This window comes from Cibotium barometz, chromosome 16, assembly GCF_041138505.1.
Source record: "Cibotium barometz isolate CiBa-2024 chromosome 16, ASM4113850v1, whole genome shotgun sequence".
NCBI classification, from domain to species: Eukaryota; Viridiplantae; Streptophyta; class Polypodiopsida; order Cyatheales; family Cibotiaceae; genus Cibotium; species Cibotium barometz.
The window spans coordinates 55,373,145-55,393,698 of NC_141061.1; the positions used below are offsets into that span (position 1 = coordinate 55,373,145).

At 44.6% G+C, this 20,554-nt stretch overlaps 1 protein-coding gene across 6 annotated transcripts in view; it reads left to right on the top strand.

Moving 5' to 3' along the window:
- The first annotated feature begins 4,782 nt into the window (after positions 1 to 4,782).
- LOC147630758 (serine/threonine protein phosphatase 2A 55 kDa regulatory subunit B beta isoform-like) overlaps positions 4,783 to 20,554 on the top strand; it is a 73,042-nt gene continuing 57,270 nt past the window's right edge. For 4 of the 6 annotated variants that reach the window (XM_086810739.1, XM_086810743.1, XM_086810741.1 and 1 more), the window contains exon 1: positions 4,783 to 5,594. In XM_086810739.1, coding sequence (XP_086666865.1) covers positions 5,495 to 5,594 — 100 coding nt within the window. In that variant the 5' untranslated portion in view covers positions 4,783 to 5,494. The remainder of the gene's footprint in view (positions 5,595 to 20,554) is intronic. The other 2 variants (XM_086810742.1, XM_086810740.1) reach the window with 2 other exon arrangements.

A 20,554-nucleotide genomic window follows, 5' to 3' on the forward strand; every position in this document is an offset into this window, starting at 1 on the left:
TGTGAGACGAAATCCACATCTAGGCAGTACTCAATGCCAACAGCTTCCGAGATTGCTGGTATCATGATTGGTCAAGGTGATGATCATAATGTTGGTCGTCGTGATATTTTATTGCATACTCGAGAAGGCACATGCAAACACATCTCTAATTTGCATAGGTGCTATATGCCTCTTTTGTACGTCATGTTATTTCCAAGAGGGGAGGATGGATGGCACTTGAGAATCCCTTATGCTGATGCACAAGTGAGTGCATTGAGAAATGGTCATTGTGTGACTCAACGACAATACTATGCTTATCGATTGCAAATTCGCCCAGATACAAATGCATGCTTGCTACGTGGTGGAAGGTTGTTGCAACAGTTTATGGTTGATGCCTATTGCAGTGTTGAAGAGTCACGATTATCTTGGCTACGCCATAATCAAAAAAGTTTGCGTTCAGAGGTTTATAGTGGTTTAGCAGACATGCTTCATGTGGAAGGAAGTGGAAGTGGTATTGCAGGAAGGACAGTGGGAAGTAGAATAGGTTACCTTCCAGTTTTACTGGTGGGCCACGACAAATGTATCAACTTTATCAGGATGCCATGGCAATTGTTCGTTCAAAGGGCAAGCCCGATTTATTCATTACTTTCACCTGTAACCCAAAGTGGCCAGAGGTATTAGATGCTTTACTCCCAGGGCAAAGTGCATGTGACCGGCCTGATTTGACTACTAGAGTATTTCACCAAAAACATTCAGATATGATGAAAAATATCGTGAAGAAGGAGCTCTTTGGTAAGGTGATTGGATATGTGAGTGTCATTGAGTTCCAAAAAAGAGGATTGCCTCATTCACACACGTTATTGATCTTGGATAGTGCCCATAAACCTAAGACTCTCCAAGACTATGATAGATTAGTATGTGCCGAATTGCCTGACAAGCAAATGTTTCCTGCTCTGCATGATGTCGTGTTGCATTGCAATATCCATGGGCCCTGTGGGCCATTCAATCCAAGTGCAATTTGTATGGATAAAGGGAATTGCACAAGGAACTATCCACGAGCTTTTGCACAAGAGACTACTGTGGATGAGAGTGGTTACCCCGTGTATATGCGTCGAAATGATGGAAGAACTGTGGCATTGAAAAAGTGTAATGTTGATAATAGATGGGTTGTGCCATATAATCCTTATCTTTCAGTCACATATAATGCTCATGTAAATGTGGAAATATGCTCAACAATAGCAGCAGTGAAATATCTTTACAAGTACATATACAAGGGGCATGACAGAGCAACAATAAGATTTAGCACTGTACAAGGTGGGGATGTTAATGTTGTTTGCGTAGTCGATGAGATTCAGAGGTATTTGGATGCACGTTACGTCTCTGCATCAGACTCTTTGAGTATGATTTACACAATGAGAAGCCTGATGTGCAACGGTTGCAGGTACACTTAGATGGGGGTCATAATGTTATCTTCAGAGATGATGATAATATTGCAGATGTTTTTCAGAGGGAAAATGTAAGCAAGACTACTATGACTGAATGGTTTACCTGTAATCAACAACATCCTGAAGCAAACAATACATTGTATAGTGATTTCCCTCAACAATGGGTTTGGAACTCCAGGTTGAAGAAATGGACCAAAAGAAAGATTGGAAACACTATAGGGCGCATGTACTTTGTAGCTCCTTTGGCAGGTGAGGCATACTATGTTCGCCTACTTCTTACAATATGTAAAGGATCTAAGTCATTTGAAGATTTGCGTTCGCTCAATGGTCACATCTATCCTTCTTTCAAGGCAGCTTGCATTGCCAGAGGGATACTGGAAGATGATTCTGAATGGGTTGCATGTATGGAGGAAGCATCATCTATGCAAAATGCCTTGCAATTGAGATGTCTTTTTGGTACTATATTGCTATTTTGTGAGCCTTCCTGTCCAGGAATATTGTGGAAGAGATTTCGAGAAGAAATGATAGAAGATTTTCTATACCAGTTATCGAGAAGCAGGGGTCAGTTTATTGGTATTGAACAATTAGCTGAAACTCATGCACTACTACATTTGGAAGAAATTCTTCGTGCTCAGAGACGGACATTGGCAGATTTTGAAGGAATGCCTGAACTAAACAGAATTGATTTGGAAGTCTTGGATGAAAATACATTGCTTTTGGAAGAGAGATCTTTTGATACTGTGGAATAATATAACCTGTCAAGTGCTATGGAGTCAACATTAACAGATAGCCAGCGTGTTGCTTTCGATGCTGTAATGCATGTAATTGCAACAGATGCAGGTGACATTTTTTTCCTGGATGGTCCGGGGGGATCGGGCAAGACCTATTTGTATAATTGCTTGCTTGCGCGAGTACGTGGACAAGGGTATGTTGCTTTGGCCACTGCATCGTCAGGTATTGCTTCTCTACTCTTGGCGAATGGACGTACTACACATTCTAGATTCAAGATACCTCTGGAGCTAAACAATTCTTCAACTTGCAAAATCCCTGTACATGGACAACTTGCTGAGGTTTTGAGAGTTTGTAAGCTCATTATTTGGGATGAGGCTCCAATGATTCATCGTTATGCTTTTGAAGCATTGGATAGGAGCTTACAAGATGTATTATTCTCAGATAAGCCATTTGGTGGAAAGGTTGTATTAATGGGAGGAGATTTTAGACAAATCTTGCCTGCTATTATGAAGGGAAGACGTGAGGATATTGTTAATGCAGCATTGTGTCATTCCTTTCTATGGAACTCTATCAAAGTTCTAAAGTTAACTGGAAATATGCGTATTCAATCAAGCAATACTAATGGATGCAATGAGTTTAAACAGTGGGTCATGAATATTGGAAATGGAGTGGATTGTAGCGATGATAATACGATGGTGACACTACCAAGTAATATGGTCTTGCAAAGATCGAGTCTTAAAGACTTGGTACATTGGGTATACTCTGAATTGGCTATCACTACGACATATGCTTCATACTTTAGTGAGCGTGCTATTCTTGCTCCGATAAACAGTCAAGTGGATATTGTGAATAAGACAGCTTTGGATGCAATGCCTGGTGAGCCTAAGCAATATTTTAGTGCAGATTCAATTCTTGAAAATGATGAAAATTCATTCCTATATTCCACAGAATTTTTGAACACAATCGACCTTCGGGGCGGATATCCACCTCAATGCTTGGTTTTAAAGTTAGAAGCTCCTGTTATTTTGCTTCGTAACTTGGATCCAAGACGTGGACTCTGTAATGGTACACGGATGATATGTAAGGCCTTTCACTCTAAAGTCTTGGAGATTGAAATCATCACTGGTACTAAAGTTGGTGAAAGAGTATTTCTTCCACGGATTACCTTTATATGCAGCGAGGCCCAACTACCATTCACCATGAGGAGGAGACAGTTTCCCGTGCGGCTGGCATTTGGCATGTCAATAAACAAATCACAAGGCCAAACCCTAAATGTCTTGGGGTTGTATTTGGTGACTCCAGTGTTTACTCATGGACAACTGTATGTCGCGTTGTCACGAGCATGGTCTCCTCATGCTGTGAAGGTGTTACTTGAGGATAACGCTAATGTGGAGTGTTCATTTGATGATCTTCAAAGTTATACACCTACAACAAACAATATTGTTTATAAGGAGATCTTGATGACTTCAGAGTGACAAGTCAGGTTTCTTATTTAAGTTCTGCAATTTGATTAATTTTGTTGTGATTTCTTTTTTTATACATATTTGTCCATGGTAAAAGTACCTATTTTTGTTGTTTATGTTTTGACAGACATGTCTAAGATTACCTTTACATTGGACATGCCTTTGTCGAGGATAGTACGTGAGTTTTTCTCTATATTTGCTTAACTTTTCTTGATTACAAAGTATGGAACATGACATTCTATACTAATGTCTATCTGTACAGAGCCACCGCTATGGTCAGCTCCTATTACTGCAGGTCACGTAGCAGGGATTATGATTGATGCTTATAGGGATGGGTAAGTATAAGTGTAATTGTTAGGCATTGTATGAATATTTTTTGAACCTATATATAAATAATTGTATAACCTATTTGTTATGCTTTGATTTTAGGATATTACATGACATTGATACGTTTATGGTAAGAGTTGTCGACGAAGGCATCGAGATGTATGGGATTGGTGTTCCTGATGAGGAGTGGGGTGTCTATTTGTTTTGGAGAGAGATGGACAGATGCTTTGCATCATTTGAGGGGTATTCAGTACCCGATGAGTGGTTGTTTCTTACATCCATCATGACCATTGGTATTCGTTATGCGTTTTATACTAGAGCTCCTCATGTACCATCCACTCTATGTTCTATTGTACGAGGTAATTTTGATTATGTTTTTCTATTATAAGATTTTTTTGAGATTTTATTTATCGATGTGTCGTTATGTGCAGATTTGATTTATCATTGTTTCGTTTGTGCAGGTCCTTTGCATTCATCGATAGTAGAGCATGTGCGGGATGGATCACCGCTTTACAATAGAGAGCGTATTGTGATGAGGAGACAATTGAATGATCCTTCTTACAAGAGAAGAATTCAATTTGTTGATTCTGACATTACTTACTGAGAATACGTATTTTTGTGGTGCATTTTGAGAATATGTAATATTGGTCCTTTTTTGCATCTTCGTATGCTACATTACTATGATATTTTTGTTTTCGCCATAAATCTACGAGACATGGATGTTATTTTGAGATATGTATATATAAAGTCACTTGAAATAATGTATTGTGTTTACTTAAAACATGACCTAAATTGGAGAAATTGAGTTTATTTTTTCTAGAACTCCACCTGTCGGCCGCCGCAGCAACGCACGGGTCCAATACTAGTTTTGTTCATTGCATCCGCCATCGTCATCATCAGGACACACATCAGTCAAAAGAAGGAGAAGAGGGAGAGCCAGCCAAAAGAGTTCACTACTGTGTGCTAGCTTTCAAACCAGCTGCTCTGTGTCCCGTCTTTGACATCTGCTTTTTGCCTCATCTCTCACCTTTCCCCTACAAAAAGCCGGCCAGCGATCAGCTCTGCATTCCCTCCCCCTTGCGTCTCCTCACATTTTGCATCTCAGGTTTTCGTCCTTTTTGATTTCCCCCCTAACCTACTCGCCTCTGCTAAATTAGGGTCTCTCTGAGCTAATGTGCTGTATTAGGGTTTCTCAGATTACCTCACGTGCTGGTTAGAGATTCTTTTTTTCCGAGAAAACTGGTTAGAGATTCTTTTGTTCCCTGTGTTGGATTAGGGTTTCGAAGGTGACCCTTATTAGAGTTTTTACGGGTGACCTGACCTGCATACTTCGTTGTCTCTTTCTGATTAGGGTTTTTCAGCTCGCGAATTTTCTAGGATTTTTCTCAACTCAGAGATAGGCTTTCTTGTCGTTTTCAGTTTCATCACCGATATGCTCTTCTCCCTAGAGCGCTTGAGATGAACGATGTATCTTTCAGATGAAAAGCAAACACAGGGCATCAGAGGCAATCACTAAATCCTTCAGGGTTGAAGACGCCATCACCAGGGATGATCTCTACAGATAAAGTGGGAGCTGTGCCGCCTGCTTTAGAATGGAAGTTCTCGCAAGTGTTTGGAGAACGCGCAGCAGGAGAGGAGATTCAAGAAGGTGTGTATTGAGCGCAACCCTTCTTGCTTATGCAAAAAAACTGATTGAGAAGCAATCTTAACCAGGCTTTAAACTTCTTGTATAAATTTTCAACTGATTAGATTCATGGCATGAATTTTGTGATAGCACGACATAGATTTTATCATGGCTTTTTTAGGGTCGACATTTACAGCCATGATGGCTTTGTATGAGGCTCTACATTTACAGCCATGTCACGATGGTGGCCTTGACAGCCATATCTTGATAGCCTCCTAGGCGTTCGACGTCTACACCCATGCCATGATGGCATCCTAAGGGGTCTATATCTACAGCCATGTCATGATGGCTTGGTTTTTGAAACATGGTGAGAAAGGCATTCCGGAGCTCGTGGAAGCTCAAGAACCTGTTAAATCTTCGGGAAACACTCCCAATGGGTGTGTACAATGCCTTGCCACCACAACCAGCACTCACTGGCTTAGACCAAGGTTTCATGGAAAAGTTGAGCTGCTTTAGTGGTCCAATCAGTGTTCTAGTTTTTATATCATGCTTATCCCTAGTGCCGTGTTTAGAAGTCCTTTTTTCCTCCCTAAATGAGCAATCTTTCCAATCTCGTTTTTAAAGTAATCTAGGACTCAGAGCATGCCTGGGTGTGAATGGAAACAGATCTGCAGCACCAAGAAAGGCAGGATAACCTGAAGACAACGGGATGATCTGTCAAAATACGCAGCGGAGATGATAACAAAATCTGAGACCACAAGAGCAAGTAGAGTGCAGAAAATAGACAGCACAGGAGAAGGAGAGAGATAGGCGTGCAACTCTTCTCTATACACAAGATCCCGCAATGAAAAGATACAAAAAGTGGGGGGCCATGGGGCCATTTATATGGCCCCATGTATGCAGTCGGCCTGCTGTAGGGACAGCAGCCGACAGGACAAAAAATGCCCACGACCAGTGAATATCACCAGTCGGCCAGCTTCTCAGGGTCGGCCCTCACACGTGTGGAGTCGGCCAGCAGCAGCAGAGAGAATCTGGGACTGCCTGTGACCAGTCGGCCAGCATCTGGTACAGTCGCCGAGACAGGTCCAATACTGCCTCCCATACCCTGGAAAAAAAGGGAAAAATGGGGAAAAAATACGGGGAGTGAGGAAAAATGATAAAACACCTACCAAGGGCGGGCACACCCACAACAGAGGCCCTGGTGTTTGATAAAGACAGGAGATGACTTCTAACATGATCCGGTCTCCAAAGTCCAACGCTTTCCGGAGTTAGCCAGCTCTATCCGGAGCCATCCAAAGCTGGATTTCTGCCCATGGCTAGTCATCTCTTACGAGCAAGAAACTGTACGGTTCTCAAACTTGGTTTGCACAAGCAATTGACTTGCGACGAGAAGAATTTTCCCCAAATCTGCAGTTGAATTGGGCTAGTAGGCCTTTGGCTTAACCACACTAATGGCGTGGTGAATTCCCTCCCCGATCAGGATCGTTATCCTTAGCTTAAAAGAAAGTTGTGCTCTGATAGCAATGTAACTAATGTGGGTGTTAACACACGACTATTAATGCATTTAAACACTTAAAATAGGGCACTCACGTAACACGTTATCCACTTAAAGCCACTCTATACAAGCTTTGGGGGTGCTTCATGTGTCTAGCTCTAGGTTATTCATAATACAATGTACAGTGTCCAAAAGATCTCGACAAATCCATAGACTTGAGTGAATCCAAGGAACCCATAAACCATAGAAACCCGCCTTTATTATTTATCATAGAGCACATAATACTGTCGATGTCGAGGTTCGGGTGGCGGCCAAGAGATGGCAGCCAAGAAAATCTGTCACCATTTGGTCCAGAACCCCTTTCTAATGAATGGTGCCCAGTGAGTTGTAACATGTGGAAGCTTAATGACGGGATTATACTTCGGATAACGAATATTCAGCACCTTGGTTCTTGACGATTTGCACAATGTAGTAGAAGTAAGAGTGCAAGAGAGAGAGAGAGAGAGAGAGAGAGAGAGAGAGAGAGGGGAGAATCACAATAAAGGCACAGTACACCCGATTGGGTCCCAAATACCCTCTGCAGGGCCCCCACCAAGGATGGTGTATTTGCTTTATTGAATGATGAGAAAAAGACTCAAATCTGTAGATCTTCCCTTGGCTGTACACCTTCAGCCTGTAGATGATCTGGTTCTTGACCTCCAATCTTCACCTTTGCTTAAGGCTCCCTTTGGCTGTCCTGGCCCTTGGAGTTCTTCAGCACTTTGTGAATTATGAGATAGCTAAAAGACAATCTAGACCATGCTCTTATAGGCTAGGAAAAATGCTGGTTGGTGGGTTCTAGAGGCTGTCAGCCTGCTGAAATATCTCCCACGACCTGTTTTAATGCTATTAAATAGGTGCCTTTTCACATTGGACTGGCCGCCTTCGCTTAGATGCTGGCTGCCCATGCTGCCTGCTGTCTGGCAGCCAGTGTGCCCTGGCCATGCTGTCGAGGCTGCCCGCCAGGCTGGTCAAGGCCTTGTGGGCTCATGGCCAAGCCCAACAGCCACCATATGGCTGGGCATGCTGTTGTCCAGGCTTGGAGGGCCTGAGCAGCAAGGTGGCCAGGCCAAGTCGGTTGGCCTCCTTGGCCCCTAGGGTGGCCCACAAGGGCTACCCCCTTTGTAGGCAAGGGTCTTAAACACTTTCTAGGGTGGCCCACAGGGCTGCCTCTTCTACCTACATGTAACTACATGCTATTCCTCATATGCTTGGTATGTGGTTAGAAGCCGAACACTTGGAATACATGTCATCATTCCAGAGGGTGACTCACAGTACGGACTAGCACTGCTTCGTGTGTTGGACTTGCACACTTGACCAAGACCATGTGCAAGACTTGTACACCTACCAAGAAGATCAACGATGTATGTTATCGTTTGGACCTTCCAGATCATTGGAGGATACATAATGCATTCCATGTCAGTTTATTGAGTCCATACACAGGACTACCCCTAGAGGAGCCTATATTGGAGGATCCATCAGAAGTGGAAGAACAAGAAGAAATCTTTCAACCGCAACAGATTGTATTCCATTCCGTGAGAAAAAGGGAAAGGACAGTAGTCAAGAAATTCCTCTTGAAGTTTAAGAACTATTCACCTATGGATGCAAAATGGATGCTAGAAGAGTACTTCAAGGACTACCTGAATGGGAGAGAGAAATAGGGTTAGAGTTCATGTGTGGGAGACATACACAGAGAAGCAAGGGAGAGAGAGAGAGAGAGAGTTGTGGGGATAAGTCAACTCATCAAGATATGAGTGTGTGACTCCCCTATCACACATGTATATTGCACTAGTACACAGTGTGCACTTAGTACATTAAAAGTACTAAGTGTACTATGTACTATAACTTATGGGCTTGTACACACTATAAGGGTGGGCATAATGCCTTTACCCCAACAACCTCCCACTTAAAGGCAAAGTGCCCTTAAATGAAGGAAAAGAAAAATCAGCATGTACATGATAATATACAAGGCCATATCAAGGCTGAAACTGGCCTCATCCAATGCCCATCAAGTGTCTGCAATGAGCAAACCGCTCCAGAGGCAAACTCTTTGTCAACAGATCAGCCGGGTTGTCATCCGTATGAATCTTAACAAGCTGAATTTGCTTGTTCTCTATCACCTCTCTGATGAAGTGATACTTCACATCCACATGCTTCGTCTTTGCATGAAAAACAGGGTTCTTTGCCAACTGAATGGCACTCTGACTGTCACAATGCAACAATGGAATATCCCCTGTATAACCCAAATCAACCACTAACCGAGATAGCCATAATGCCTCCTTGCAAGCCTCTGTGGCTGCAATATACTCGGCCTTTGTAGTAGATAAGGCAGTGCACTTCTGCATCCTGGATATCCATGACACAGCACCTCCTGTGAATGTAAATACATAACCGGTAGTAGACTTCCGGTTATCTGGATGACCGGCATAATCCGAATCCGTGTAACCATGCACTAATGCATCCTCTTCTTGCCAGGTTTAGCCATGTATCTAGAAACTACTCCCACTGCAAATGCAATGTCCGGCCGCAACCATGGCATACATGAGACTGCCACAAGCTGAAGCATACGAAACCTTGGCCATATCAGCCCTGTCTCTAGCCGACTGTGGGCTGTCCATAGCACTGAGTTTCACATATGGAGGCAAAGGAGTACTAGTCTTCATCCCCCCGTCCATATTGAACCTCTGCAAAACTTTGCCAATGTATTCCTTCTGAGACAAATACAACACATGTTGATTTCTGTCCCGAAGTATCCGCATACCCAAGATGTGATTTGCATCACCCAAATCTTTCATATCAAAGGTTTGATGCAGCCTCTGCTTCAAGGTATCCATCTCCTTACGAGATTTCCCGGCAATCAACATATCATCAACATACAAGATGAGGATCAATAGACTGCCATCCAAAGCTTTCTTGGTGTATAAGCAGTGATCTATGTCACTTCTCCTGAATTTCTGGGATTTCATGAATGTATCAAATTTATGATACCATTCCCTTGGTGCCTGTTTGAGCCCATAAAGACTCTTTTTCAGCTTGCATACAAGCTTCTCCTTTCCACTTACTGCATAACCCTCTGGCTGTTGCATATATATCTCCTCATGGAGATCACCGTGAAGAAAAGCAGTCTTCACATCCATCTGAATCAAGTCCAGATCATCATGCGCAACCAAAGCTAACACAGCTCTAAGTGTGGTCATTTTGACCACTGGAGAGAAGATCTCATCAAAGTCCACACCATATTCTTGCTTGAAGCCCTTAGCCACTAACCTGGCTTTGTATCTTGGCTTAGCATCTGGTGCAACTTTGAGCTTGTAAACCCACTTGCATGGCAAAACCTTCTTGCCTGCAGGCAAATGCACCAACTTCCATGTTCCATTTTTGTGCAGAGAATCCATCTGTGACTTCATGGCACGCTCCCATAGAGCCTTGTCTGCCCTCTGTAAAGCCTCCTTATAACATGAGGGCTCCCCACAGTCAGTGAGCATCAAGTAGTCAACCCCTGGAACAAACCTGTCAGGGGCTCTGGAGGGTCTAGTGGACCTCCGTACCCAATGACCATCATTTGCAGGTTGCTGTCCAGCCTGCATATCACCTATTGGTGGCTCCTGTTCCATGCCATAAGGCTGAAAAATCATGCCCGGTATCTCCTCTAACTGTGGTATATCCATAGGGATATCTTCTGCCATCTCTGGCTGTCCATTTGGACCATTTTCAGCACCATTTAAGGGCTGGTTTTGCTGCTGTAATGGTTGATTTACAGCCCTTGGTTGTTTTCCATGATGTCCATCATCATCAAAGATGACTCTGCCAGGCTCCTGTTGCCTTGCAGGCTCCTTATACATGCATGTTTCATCAGAAATGACATCATTGCTGCGTATAATCTTTCTATTCACGGGATCCCAAAGTCTATACCCCATTTCACCTTTGTCACCATATCCTAGGAATATGCATTTGTGAGACTTAGGATCAAGTTTGGTGCGCATTTCCCTGCGTATGTGCACGTACGCAACGCAACCACACACTCTCAAGTGCTTGTATGACGGAGGCTTCCCTGTCCATACTTCTTCTGGTACTTCTTCTGGCACTTTCCCACCAAGCCTCGTGTTAGGTGACCTGTTTATAAGGTGAACGGCTGTCATAACAGCTTCAGCCCAAAAACCATGAGGTAGCGCAGCATGTGACAACATAGAACGGACCTCCTCCTGAATGGTCTTGTTCATCCTCTCTGCTGTCCCGTTTTGTAGAGGATCATACGGAGTAGAGAGCTCCCTCTTGATGCCTTTAGCATCACAAAAGTCCTGAAACTGTTTGGACATATACTCTCCACCATTGTCGGAACGCAAAGCCTTCACTGTTTTGCCAATTTGATTCTCAACAAGAGCAACAAACTTCTCAAACACTGAGAATGTATCACTCTTCAAACGAAGAGGATAAACCCACACCTTGCGTGTGGCATCATCAATAAATGACAAAATATTTTGCCCCTCCCAAAGAAAGCTGAGGCATCTCACATACATCTGTATGCACAAGCTCTAACTGAGCATCTTTCTGTCCAAGAGCTTTCTTGTGCGGGCATTGGAGTTGCCTGCCATATATACAATGCTCACAAAACTGAAAACTTGAAAACTTTAGAGAAGGCAAATAACCCAAACGAGACAATTGCTCCATTCCTTTGACACTCATGTGTCCCAACCGGCTATGCCACATAGAGATTTCCGGCAGCTCGGTTGCATTTACATTAGCATGGTGACAAACACCTGCATGCATGAAGTAAAGAGTGTCCACCTTAGAGCCTCTGTCATGGCCCTGTGAAAATGGAGCAGGACAAGTGTGGGCATGGTGGTTGCAGAGTCAGAATATATTATGATTCACATGGGGGGTGCCCGGACAGAGTTTAAGATGTGTGGACATCCCTAGGTGTGAAGGGGGGAACTAGAACATTAAACTTTTAATGTTTATTAAAGTTGCCCCTAGGCCTTAGTGGCCCTAGGGAACTTTTAAAGTTTGGGGGCCCTAGGATTTTTATGGGGAGGAGGCCACTCCACTTTTGGAGTGAGTGCTTCTCTCTCCTCCCCCTCTCTCTAGCTTTTGGGAAAGGAATCGTGGAGGAGCCTTCATGCGCTTGTATTCATGCGTGGAGAAGCCGAAGAGAAGAGCCGACTGCAGATTTTGTGTGCTGTTGATGCTGTTTTTCTGAGGGAATCAGCCGTACAGCACTGTACGGCCAGGACTGCGCAAGCTCTCTCTCTCTCTCTCCTCTGTTGCTGGCGGCGCATAGAACTGCTGCTGGTTTGGCTGCGCAGAAGCTCTGTACAGACTGTTTTCCAGCCCATACCCTACTGTACGACTGCCGTACAGTGTACGGGCAGTCAGATACAGCACATACAGGTGCAGGCGGCGCTTTTCTGGGTGCTGGACAGACCTGTGTATGCTGATTCAGGCTGGTACAGAAGTGGACAGCAGGCTGTTCATGCAAGTACAACGCCTGGCACGTATCCCGAGGCGGTGCAGACGGGTACAGTGCTGATTTTCAGATCTGTATTTTCAAGGACAGCATAGGAGTGAGCATCAGGAGGAGGATACAGGCAAGTGCAAGCATACGTGTGAGGCAGGATTGTGGATTCAAGTGCCTGCAGGCACAGATTGGTGCTGTTGCTTCCTCCAGTGTTGTTTCACGAGCTGAACTTGGTAAGCTCTGTTTCTGTTCATCCATCTCTCTTTCTATTGCTTGATGTCTGCTGCAGGTATGTGTTATCTGGCTCCTTGTGAGAGGAGGGGTTTGGCAGATTGACAAGGGATTAAGACAGAGATTGAACAGCATATGTATGTTTGAGCTGAGAAGATGTATCATGCTCTTGAGTTATGCCAGATGTATGCCCATGGCTGGCCTGCTTTGTGAACTTGGCTGATCAGAGGGAGGCACAGTGTGTTGCTTGAGGACACAGATCTGTGTGCATAGATCCTCTGTGCTGAGAAGGATTTGTGGGCAGTCATATTGGACTTACAGGTGTAAACTCTTGGCTGGTTTTTGTGTTGTACTCAGCCATACATATTATTTTAATGGAATAAAGAAATACCGCAAGGGGCGCCAAGCTTTGGGGCCAACAGGTGTCGCTGTGTTTTCAGATTTGGGCACTCTAGCCCCAATCTGTGTTTTGTTTCTCATCTAGACTACAAGTGGACGGGTGGTTGCTCCTACCGCACTCTGGTTTTCTATCAGAGGCCGGTTTCAAGGTTCCGTTGCCGGGACCAATCATCAACTTTCTGAAGGGGGTGAGCTCGTGGTTGCTTTGGAGAAAGCCATCGCTGAAAATTCAGCAATCATGTCTGATACAGAGGAAGAGTACTTCTATCATGAAGAAGAAGAGCAAGAGTCTTCTCCTGAAAGAGATGTATCTGAGGATATTTTTGCAGGAGAACAGGCTGCAGATGTTGAGCCTTATGAGGATGTAACACAGCCAGAAGATGTGCATGGTAAAGAGGATGATGATGCTCGGTTCAAAGATCGCTTGGCTAGTGTTATGGATACTTTTATGCAGCTCACACAGAGCGAGAGATTTGCTGAATTTATGAGATCTCGCACAGAGCCCCGCTCAGAGCCCCAGAAAAAGAAGAAGAAGGTTCGTTCAAAGAATCTTTCTCATGGTCATAGTGGTACCACTCCACAGGATCCATCTCCTGCACAGTTTCCGAATATGCAGCATGCTTTTGGTGCTAACCCACAGAGTTCCTTCTATGGACAGCCACCTATTCCTCAGCAGAACATGCATCCAGGGTACTTTGGTGGTGGCTCAGTGTTCCAATCCATGACTGGGGGTTATCCTCAGGGAGGCATGGGTATGTATGGGCCTTTTGGAGCCAATTTTCAGCCTGGCATGCAAGGGAATATGTATGGTGGTATGCAGTCCGGTATGCAAGGAAATGTGTTTGGAAGCATGCAACCTGGGATGCAAGGCAATATGTTTGGTGGCATGCAGCCAGGTATGCAGCATGGAATGTTTGGAAACATGGCTGGGATGTATGGTATGCCTGGTGTTGGAATGGGAAATGTTGACCCAATGATGGGTATGAATGTTGGGGGCAGCAATCTTACGAAACCACTTCCATATGATAATCTAACGCCTATGGGAAAGGCGAAGGATTACAAGGAAGGGGGAGCTGCAGTGAAGTTTGACACTTTCAGTGGGGCCAAGGATAAATTGAAGGCACTTACCTTTTTACAGCAGTTTGATGCTGCTTTTTCTGGTGGGAATTACACAGAGTCCTCGAAGGTGAGGAAAGCTGCCACTTTTCTCAAGGGCAATGCTTTGCAGTGGTGGTCTACTCTTCTTTTGCAGGGCATAGCACCCACCACATGGGTCCAATTCAAACAGGTTTTCTCTTCCGTATGGCTCACATCTACATTTGAGGTGGATGTTATGACCGCATGGCACAAGCTGGATGCTTCAAAGTGTGATAGTTTGGAGGATTATAACAAGAAGTTTTGGGAAGCTCTACTCCCAGTGACTTCTTATCGTGCCGTGCCATTATCTGAGCAAGTAGAGAAGTATTGTTGTGGGCTGCCCAAGGAGGTACGAGATTACTGTATAAAGACAAGAGTAACGAACATGTCACAGATGATTGAAAATGCTATGACAGCTAATGCGTTACTCACAGGTGGTTCATCTGGGTTTAAAGGCAGTAAGAAATTGGGCAAGAAAGCTGAAAAATTTGGGCATGCTTCTCGTGATGCTAAAGGGTCTTCAGAGACAAAGTATAAGAAGTTGCCAATGCCCAAAAGGACTTCTGAGGAAAGACAGGCTTTGAGAGATGCTCAAAAGTGTTTTTACTGTACTGAAGAGGGGCATATGTCATTCAATTGTCCCAAGAGAACGTCCAAGAAGGACCCTGACAATAAAGGAGAGCCCAAGCCAAAGAAACAAAAACCTTCTGCAGGCTTAGTTCCTGATCTTGTGGGGGAGCAGCTAAGTGGTGAAGCTACAGAGTTGTGCAGGGCATGGGGCAAAGTGAGAGATCAGAATGCTTTGATCTTCTTTGACACAGGTGCTAGAGCCAACTTCATTTCACCAGATTTGGCTGGCCGATTGGGGATTCGCGCAGAGGAGATGGGGCCGTTACATGAGGCAAATATGGCTTGTCCAGGGTATGCAGAACCTGTTACTCCTATCATTGGGAAGCTTCGGCTTCATTTACAGGGTTATGTGGACAGCGAGGAGTTCTTCATCATGCCTTTGGATGGCTGTGATGTTTTGTTGGGGATGCCATGGTGCCACAGGGTACATGCGGTGGTGGATACTTACAATAGGAAAATCACTCTGACTCATAGAGGGAAAGAGCATGTATTGGATGTAAAACTCAAAGGGGAATCTGTTCCTATTGTATCCGCTTAGGCGATTTCATCAGTAATGAAAAAGCATCTTTCCGCGTACTTGATTTATGTAAAGGATGCACAGGATGATGAGTCTAAGTCCAATTTGTCAATGTTAGATAAGGACAGGGCTGATTTCTTAAGTGGGTTTCAAGACTGTTTTTCCGAGTCATTGCCAGGAGAATTACCTCCTGAGAGGCCAGAAGATCATGCCATAGATCTGCTTCCTGGTAGTACTCCACCGAATAGACCGCCGTATCGTGTTAGTGCAGCCCAACAGGAAGAGATTATGAGTCAGGTGCAGGAGCTATTGAATAAGGGGTTGATTCAGCCTAGCTCATCACCCTTTTGCTCACTTGTGCTCTTAGTGCAGAAGAAGGATGGTTCTTGGCGCATGTGTATAGATTACAGGGCGCTGAATAAGAATACCATCAAGAATCGATTCCCCATACCGAGGATCGATGACATCTTGGACCGCTTACAGGGCTCCACAGTTTTTAGTCGTATTGACTTGAAAAGCGGGTATCATCAGATACGCATTAGACCCGAGGATGTGCATAAGACAGCATTCCGAACCACGTTTGGGTTGTATGAGTTCTTGGTTATGCCCTTTGGTTTAACGAATGCGCCTGCCACATTTAACAGAATGATGGACAGGATTTTCAGGCCTCATAGAGAGTTTGTGGGCACATTCTTTGATGATATGATTGTGCATTCACAAACTGAGGAAGAGCATAGAAGGCATTTGGCCATTGTGTTTGCAGAACTCAGAAACCATAGGTTGGTGGTTAATGGCAAGAAGAGTGAGTTTTTCTTGCAGGAGATACATTTCTTGGGGCATATTGTGTCTGGTCATGGAGTTCGTATGGATCCAGCAAAGGTGGAAGCAATACTTAATTGGCCAGCTTTGAGGACCGTGCATGATGTACGCAGTTTTCTAGGATTGTGTTCCTATTACAGGCGTTACATACGGCACTTTGCTGAAATTGCTTCGCCTCTTCATGCTTTGACGAAGAAAGCAACTCCGTTTAGATGGGCTGATCGGGAAATTACAGCATTCAAAAAGCTCAAAGAAAAGCTTACTTCGGACCCAGTATTAGTGTTACCGGACCTCCGAAAGGCTTTTGTTGTCCAGTGTGATGCATGTGGAAGTAGCATTGGTGCAGTTCTCATGCAAGAGGGACATGTGATAGCCTATGAGAGTAGAGTTTTGCAAGATGCTGAGAAGCATTTACAAGTGTATGAGAAAGAGATGTTGGCTGTAATTCACGCTCTTTCTACATGGAAACACTACTTGCTTGGGGCTGATTTCACTGTGCAGACAGATCATCAGACTTTGCGATATTTCCTCACGCAGACTAAGCTTTCAGAGAAGCATATGCGTTGGGCAAACTTTTTGTCAATGTTTCACTTTCAGATTGTGCATGTGGAAGGCAAAAAGAATGTAGTGGCAGATGCTTTGTCACGCAAGCCACAGGTCTCTGCAGTTTCACTTGCTTATCATCATGAGCTTGATGAAATGAAAGAGCAGTATGCCCATGATGAGGATTTTGAAAGGTTGTATGATCAGATGTCTGAGGGTCAGCGGCATGAGCATTACACTCTCAGAGATGGGTTTTTATTGATGCATGGCAGACTGTGTGTTACCAGGCCATTGCGACTCAAGGTTATGATTGAAAGTCATGCTCCACCGTATGCAGGTCATAGAGGGATTGATGCCACGGTCAAAGCAGTGGAGACTTTCTTTTATTGGCCAACCTTGAGAAGAGATGTTGATGCTTTTGTGAGGCAATGCATCGTATGTCAGAAGGTAAAGTTTGACCGTCAGAAGACACCAGGGTTATTACAGGCTTTACCTATTCCGGATAGACCTTGGGAGAGCATTGCCATGGATTTTGTATTTGATCTTCCACGGACACAAACGGGAAATGATGGCATCTGGACTATCATATGCAGGTTCAGCAAGCAGGCTCATTTCATTCCCGTGAGGAAGACAATTAAAGTGGATCATATGGTGAAGTTGTTCATGGCGAACATCTTCAAGTATCATGGCTTGCCTACGTCTATCATTAGTGACCGTGATCCACGGATGACGAGTTTGTTTTGGAGAGGGTTGTTTGACAACATGGGTACAACTCTCAAGTTTTCATCGTCATTTCATCCACAGACAGATGGTCAGTCAGAAGAGGCTAACTCTACCGTGTTGGATCTTCTCAAGTGTTATGTGTCAGAGCACAAGCAACAATGGGAAAAGTATCTTCCTTTGGTGGAGTTTGCATATAACAACACTGTACATAGCTCGACAGGCAAGGCGCCTTTTGAGATTGTAGAAGGAGGGAAGAAAGTACCACCCATTTTGCATACAAAGGATAAGATCTTTGAGGCTGATCAGTATGTGGAGAGCTTGAATGAAGCTTATCGGAGAGTTAAGTTGGCCCTCCAGAAAACTGAGCAGAAGCAAAAGAAAGCCGCAGACCGTCACAGACGTGATTTACAGTTTGCATTGGGTGATTGGGTTCTTTTGCGTTTTGAAAAGGCTAGACTCAAGAAGATGAAGGGTAAAGAGCGCTTATTCCCTAAGTTGAGCATGCGATATTATGGGCCTTTTCAGGTTTTGGAAAAGATTGGTGAGGTAACCTATCGTTTGAAGTTACCAGATCACTGGAGGATTCACAATGCTTTTCACGTGAGTCTTCTTAGACCTTTCCGTGGGGATGTGCCTGAGGATGTATCAGATGAGGCTCAGCCGGAAGTTGAGGAACTTGATGAGGTTCTTATTCCAGAGCAGATACTGGCACATAAAGAAAGGAAGGTACGAGGTAAAGTTTCCCGTCGCTATCTTGTGAAGTTCAAGAACTATTCACCGATGGATGCGAAGTGGATGGAGGAAGGTGACTTAACAGATTCACCTCAGGTTTTACAGCTTTATCTCGATGCCTTTGAGTTAGAGCCGACTCTTATTGTGGCTCATTCAGGTTCAGCAGAGCATGGGTCTGGAGCATTACCTGATGCTCAAGAGGGGGGTAGCACCTCCACTCCCTTGATACAGACAGGCTCAGATGACATCTAGAGGTCGCTTGGTGCAGATTTTCTCTCACCCGAAGGTACTGAAGCTGACAGTACATCTGTTTATGGGACTTCTATGCTATATGTGTACTAGTCACATGGAGATTTTTGTGGATATGTATGGTTCACAGTGGTATACAACTTGGACTATTACTATGCCATTGGTTTGCAGTGAATGTTGATACATGTGTATGGCTCAGAGAGATTGGGACGCTGCTCTTGCCATATTGTATATTTCACTTTGGATATTTTGATGCATCACCAGAATGCAATCGAGGACGCTTGCCATCTTTCAAGAGGGGGGTATGTCATGGCCCTGTGAAAATGGAGCAGGACAAGTGTGGGCATGGTGGTTGCAGAGTCAGAATATATTATGATTCACATGGGGGGTGCCCGGACAGAGTTTAAGATGTGTGGACATCCCTAGGTGTGAAGGGGGGAACTAGAACATTAAACTTTTAATGTTTATTAAAGTTGCCCCTAGGCCTTAGTGGCCCTAGGGAACTTTTAAAGTTTGGGGGCCCTAGGATTTTTATGGGGAGGAGGCCACTCCACTTTTGGAGTGAGTGCTTCTCTCTCCTCCCCCTCTCTCTAGCTTTTGGGAAAGGAATCGTGGAGGAGCCTTCATGCGCTTGTATTCATGCGTGGAGAAGCCGAAGAGAAGAGCCGACTGCAGATTTTGTGTGCTGTTGATGCTGTTTTTCTGAGGGAATCAGCCGTACAGCACTGTACGGCCAGGACTGCGCAAGCTCTCTCTCTCTCTCTCCTCTGTTGCTGGCGGCGCATAGAACTGCTGCTGGTTTGGCTGCGCAGAAGCTCTGTACAGACTGTTTTCCAGCCCATACCCTACTGTACGACTGCCGTACAGTGTACGGGCAGTCAGATACAGCACATACAGGTGCAGGCGGCGCTTTTCTGGGTGCTGGACAGACCTGTGTATGCTGATTCAGGCTGGTACAGAAGTGGACAGCAGGCTGTTCATGCAAGTACAACGCCTGGCACGTATCCCGAGGCGGTGCAGACGGGTACAGTGCTGATTTTCAGATCTGTATTTTCAAGGACAGCATAGGAGTGAGCATCAGGAGGCGGATACAGGCAAGTGCAAGCATACGTGTGAGGCAGGATTGTGGATTCAAGTGCCTGCAGGCACAGATTGGTGCTGTTGCTTCCTCCAGTGTTGTTTCACGAGCTGAACTTGGTAAGCTGTGTTTCTGTTCATCCATCTCTCTTTCTATTGCTTGATGTCTGCTGCAGGTATGTATCATGCTCTTGAGTTATGCCAGATGTATGCCCATGGCTGGCCTGCTTTGTGAACTTGGCTGATCAGAGGGAGGCACAGTGTGTTGCTTGAGGACACAGATCTGTGTGCATAGATCCTCTGTGCTGAGAAGGATTTGTGGGCAGTCAGATTGGACTTACAGGTGTAAACTCTTGGCTGGTTTTTGTGTTGTACTCAGCCATACATATTATTTTAATGGAATAAAGAAATACCGCAAGGGGCGCCAAGCTTTGGGGCCAACAGGTGTCGCTGTGTTTTCAGATTTGGGCACTCTAGCCCCAATCTATGTTTTGTTTCTCATCTAGACTACAAGTGGACGGGTGGTTGCTCCTACCGCACTCTGGTTTTCTATCAGAGGCCGGTTTCAGCCTCTGGCAACAACCAGTGAGCCCTTACTAATTTTCCACTTTCCACGACCAAATGTGGTAACATAATCAGCATCATCAAGCTGTCCAGTAGAAAGCAGGTTCTTCTTGATCTCAGGCACATGCCTGACATCATGGAGCATAAGCTATGAGCCATCTGAAAACACAAGCCTCACATCACCTCTGCCAAGAATCTTGCATGCATGGTTATCACCCAAATAAACCACTCCTTCATTGCCAGCAGTATACCTGACAAACAAGTCTCTGCAACCTGTGACATGAAAGGAGGCACCTGAATCAATGATCCATGAGTGCATACCATGATCACCTGTAAGAAGTGAATGGGCATCAAGTGAAGACGTGAATAGGACC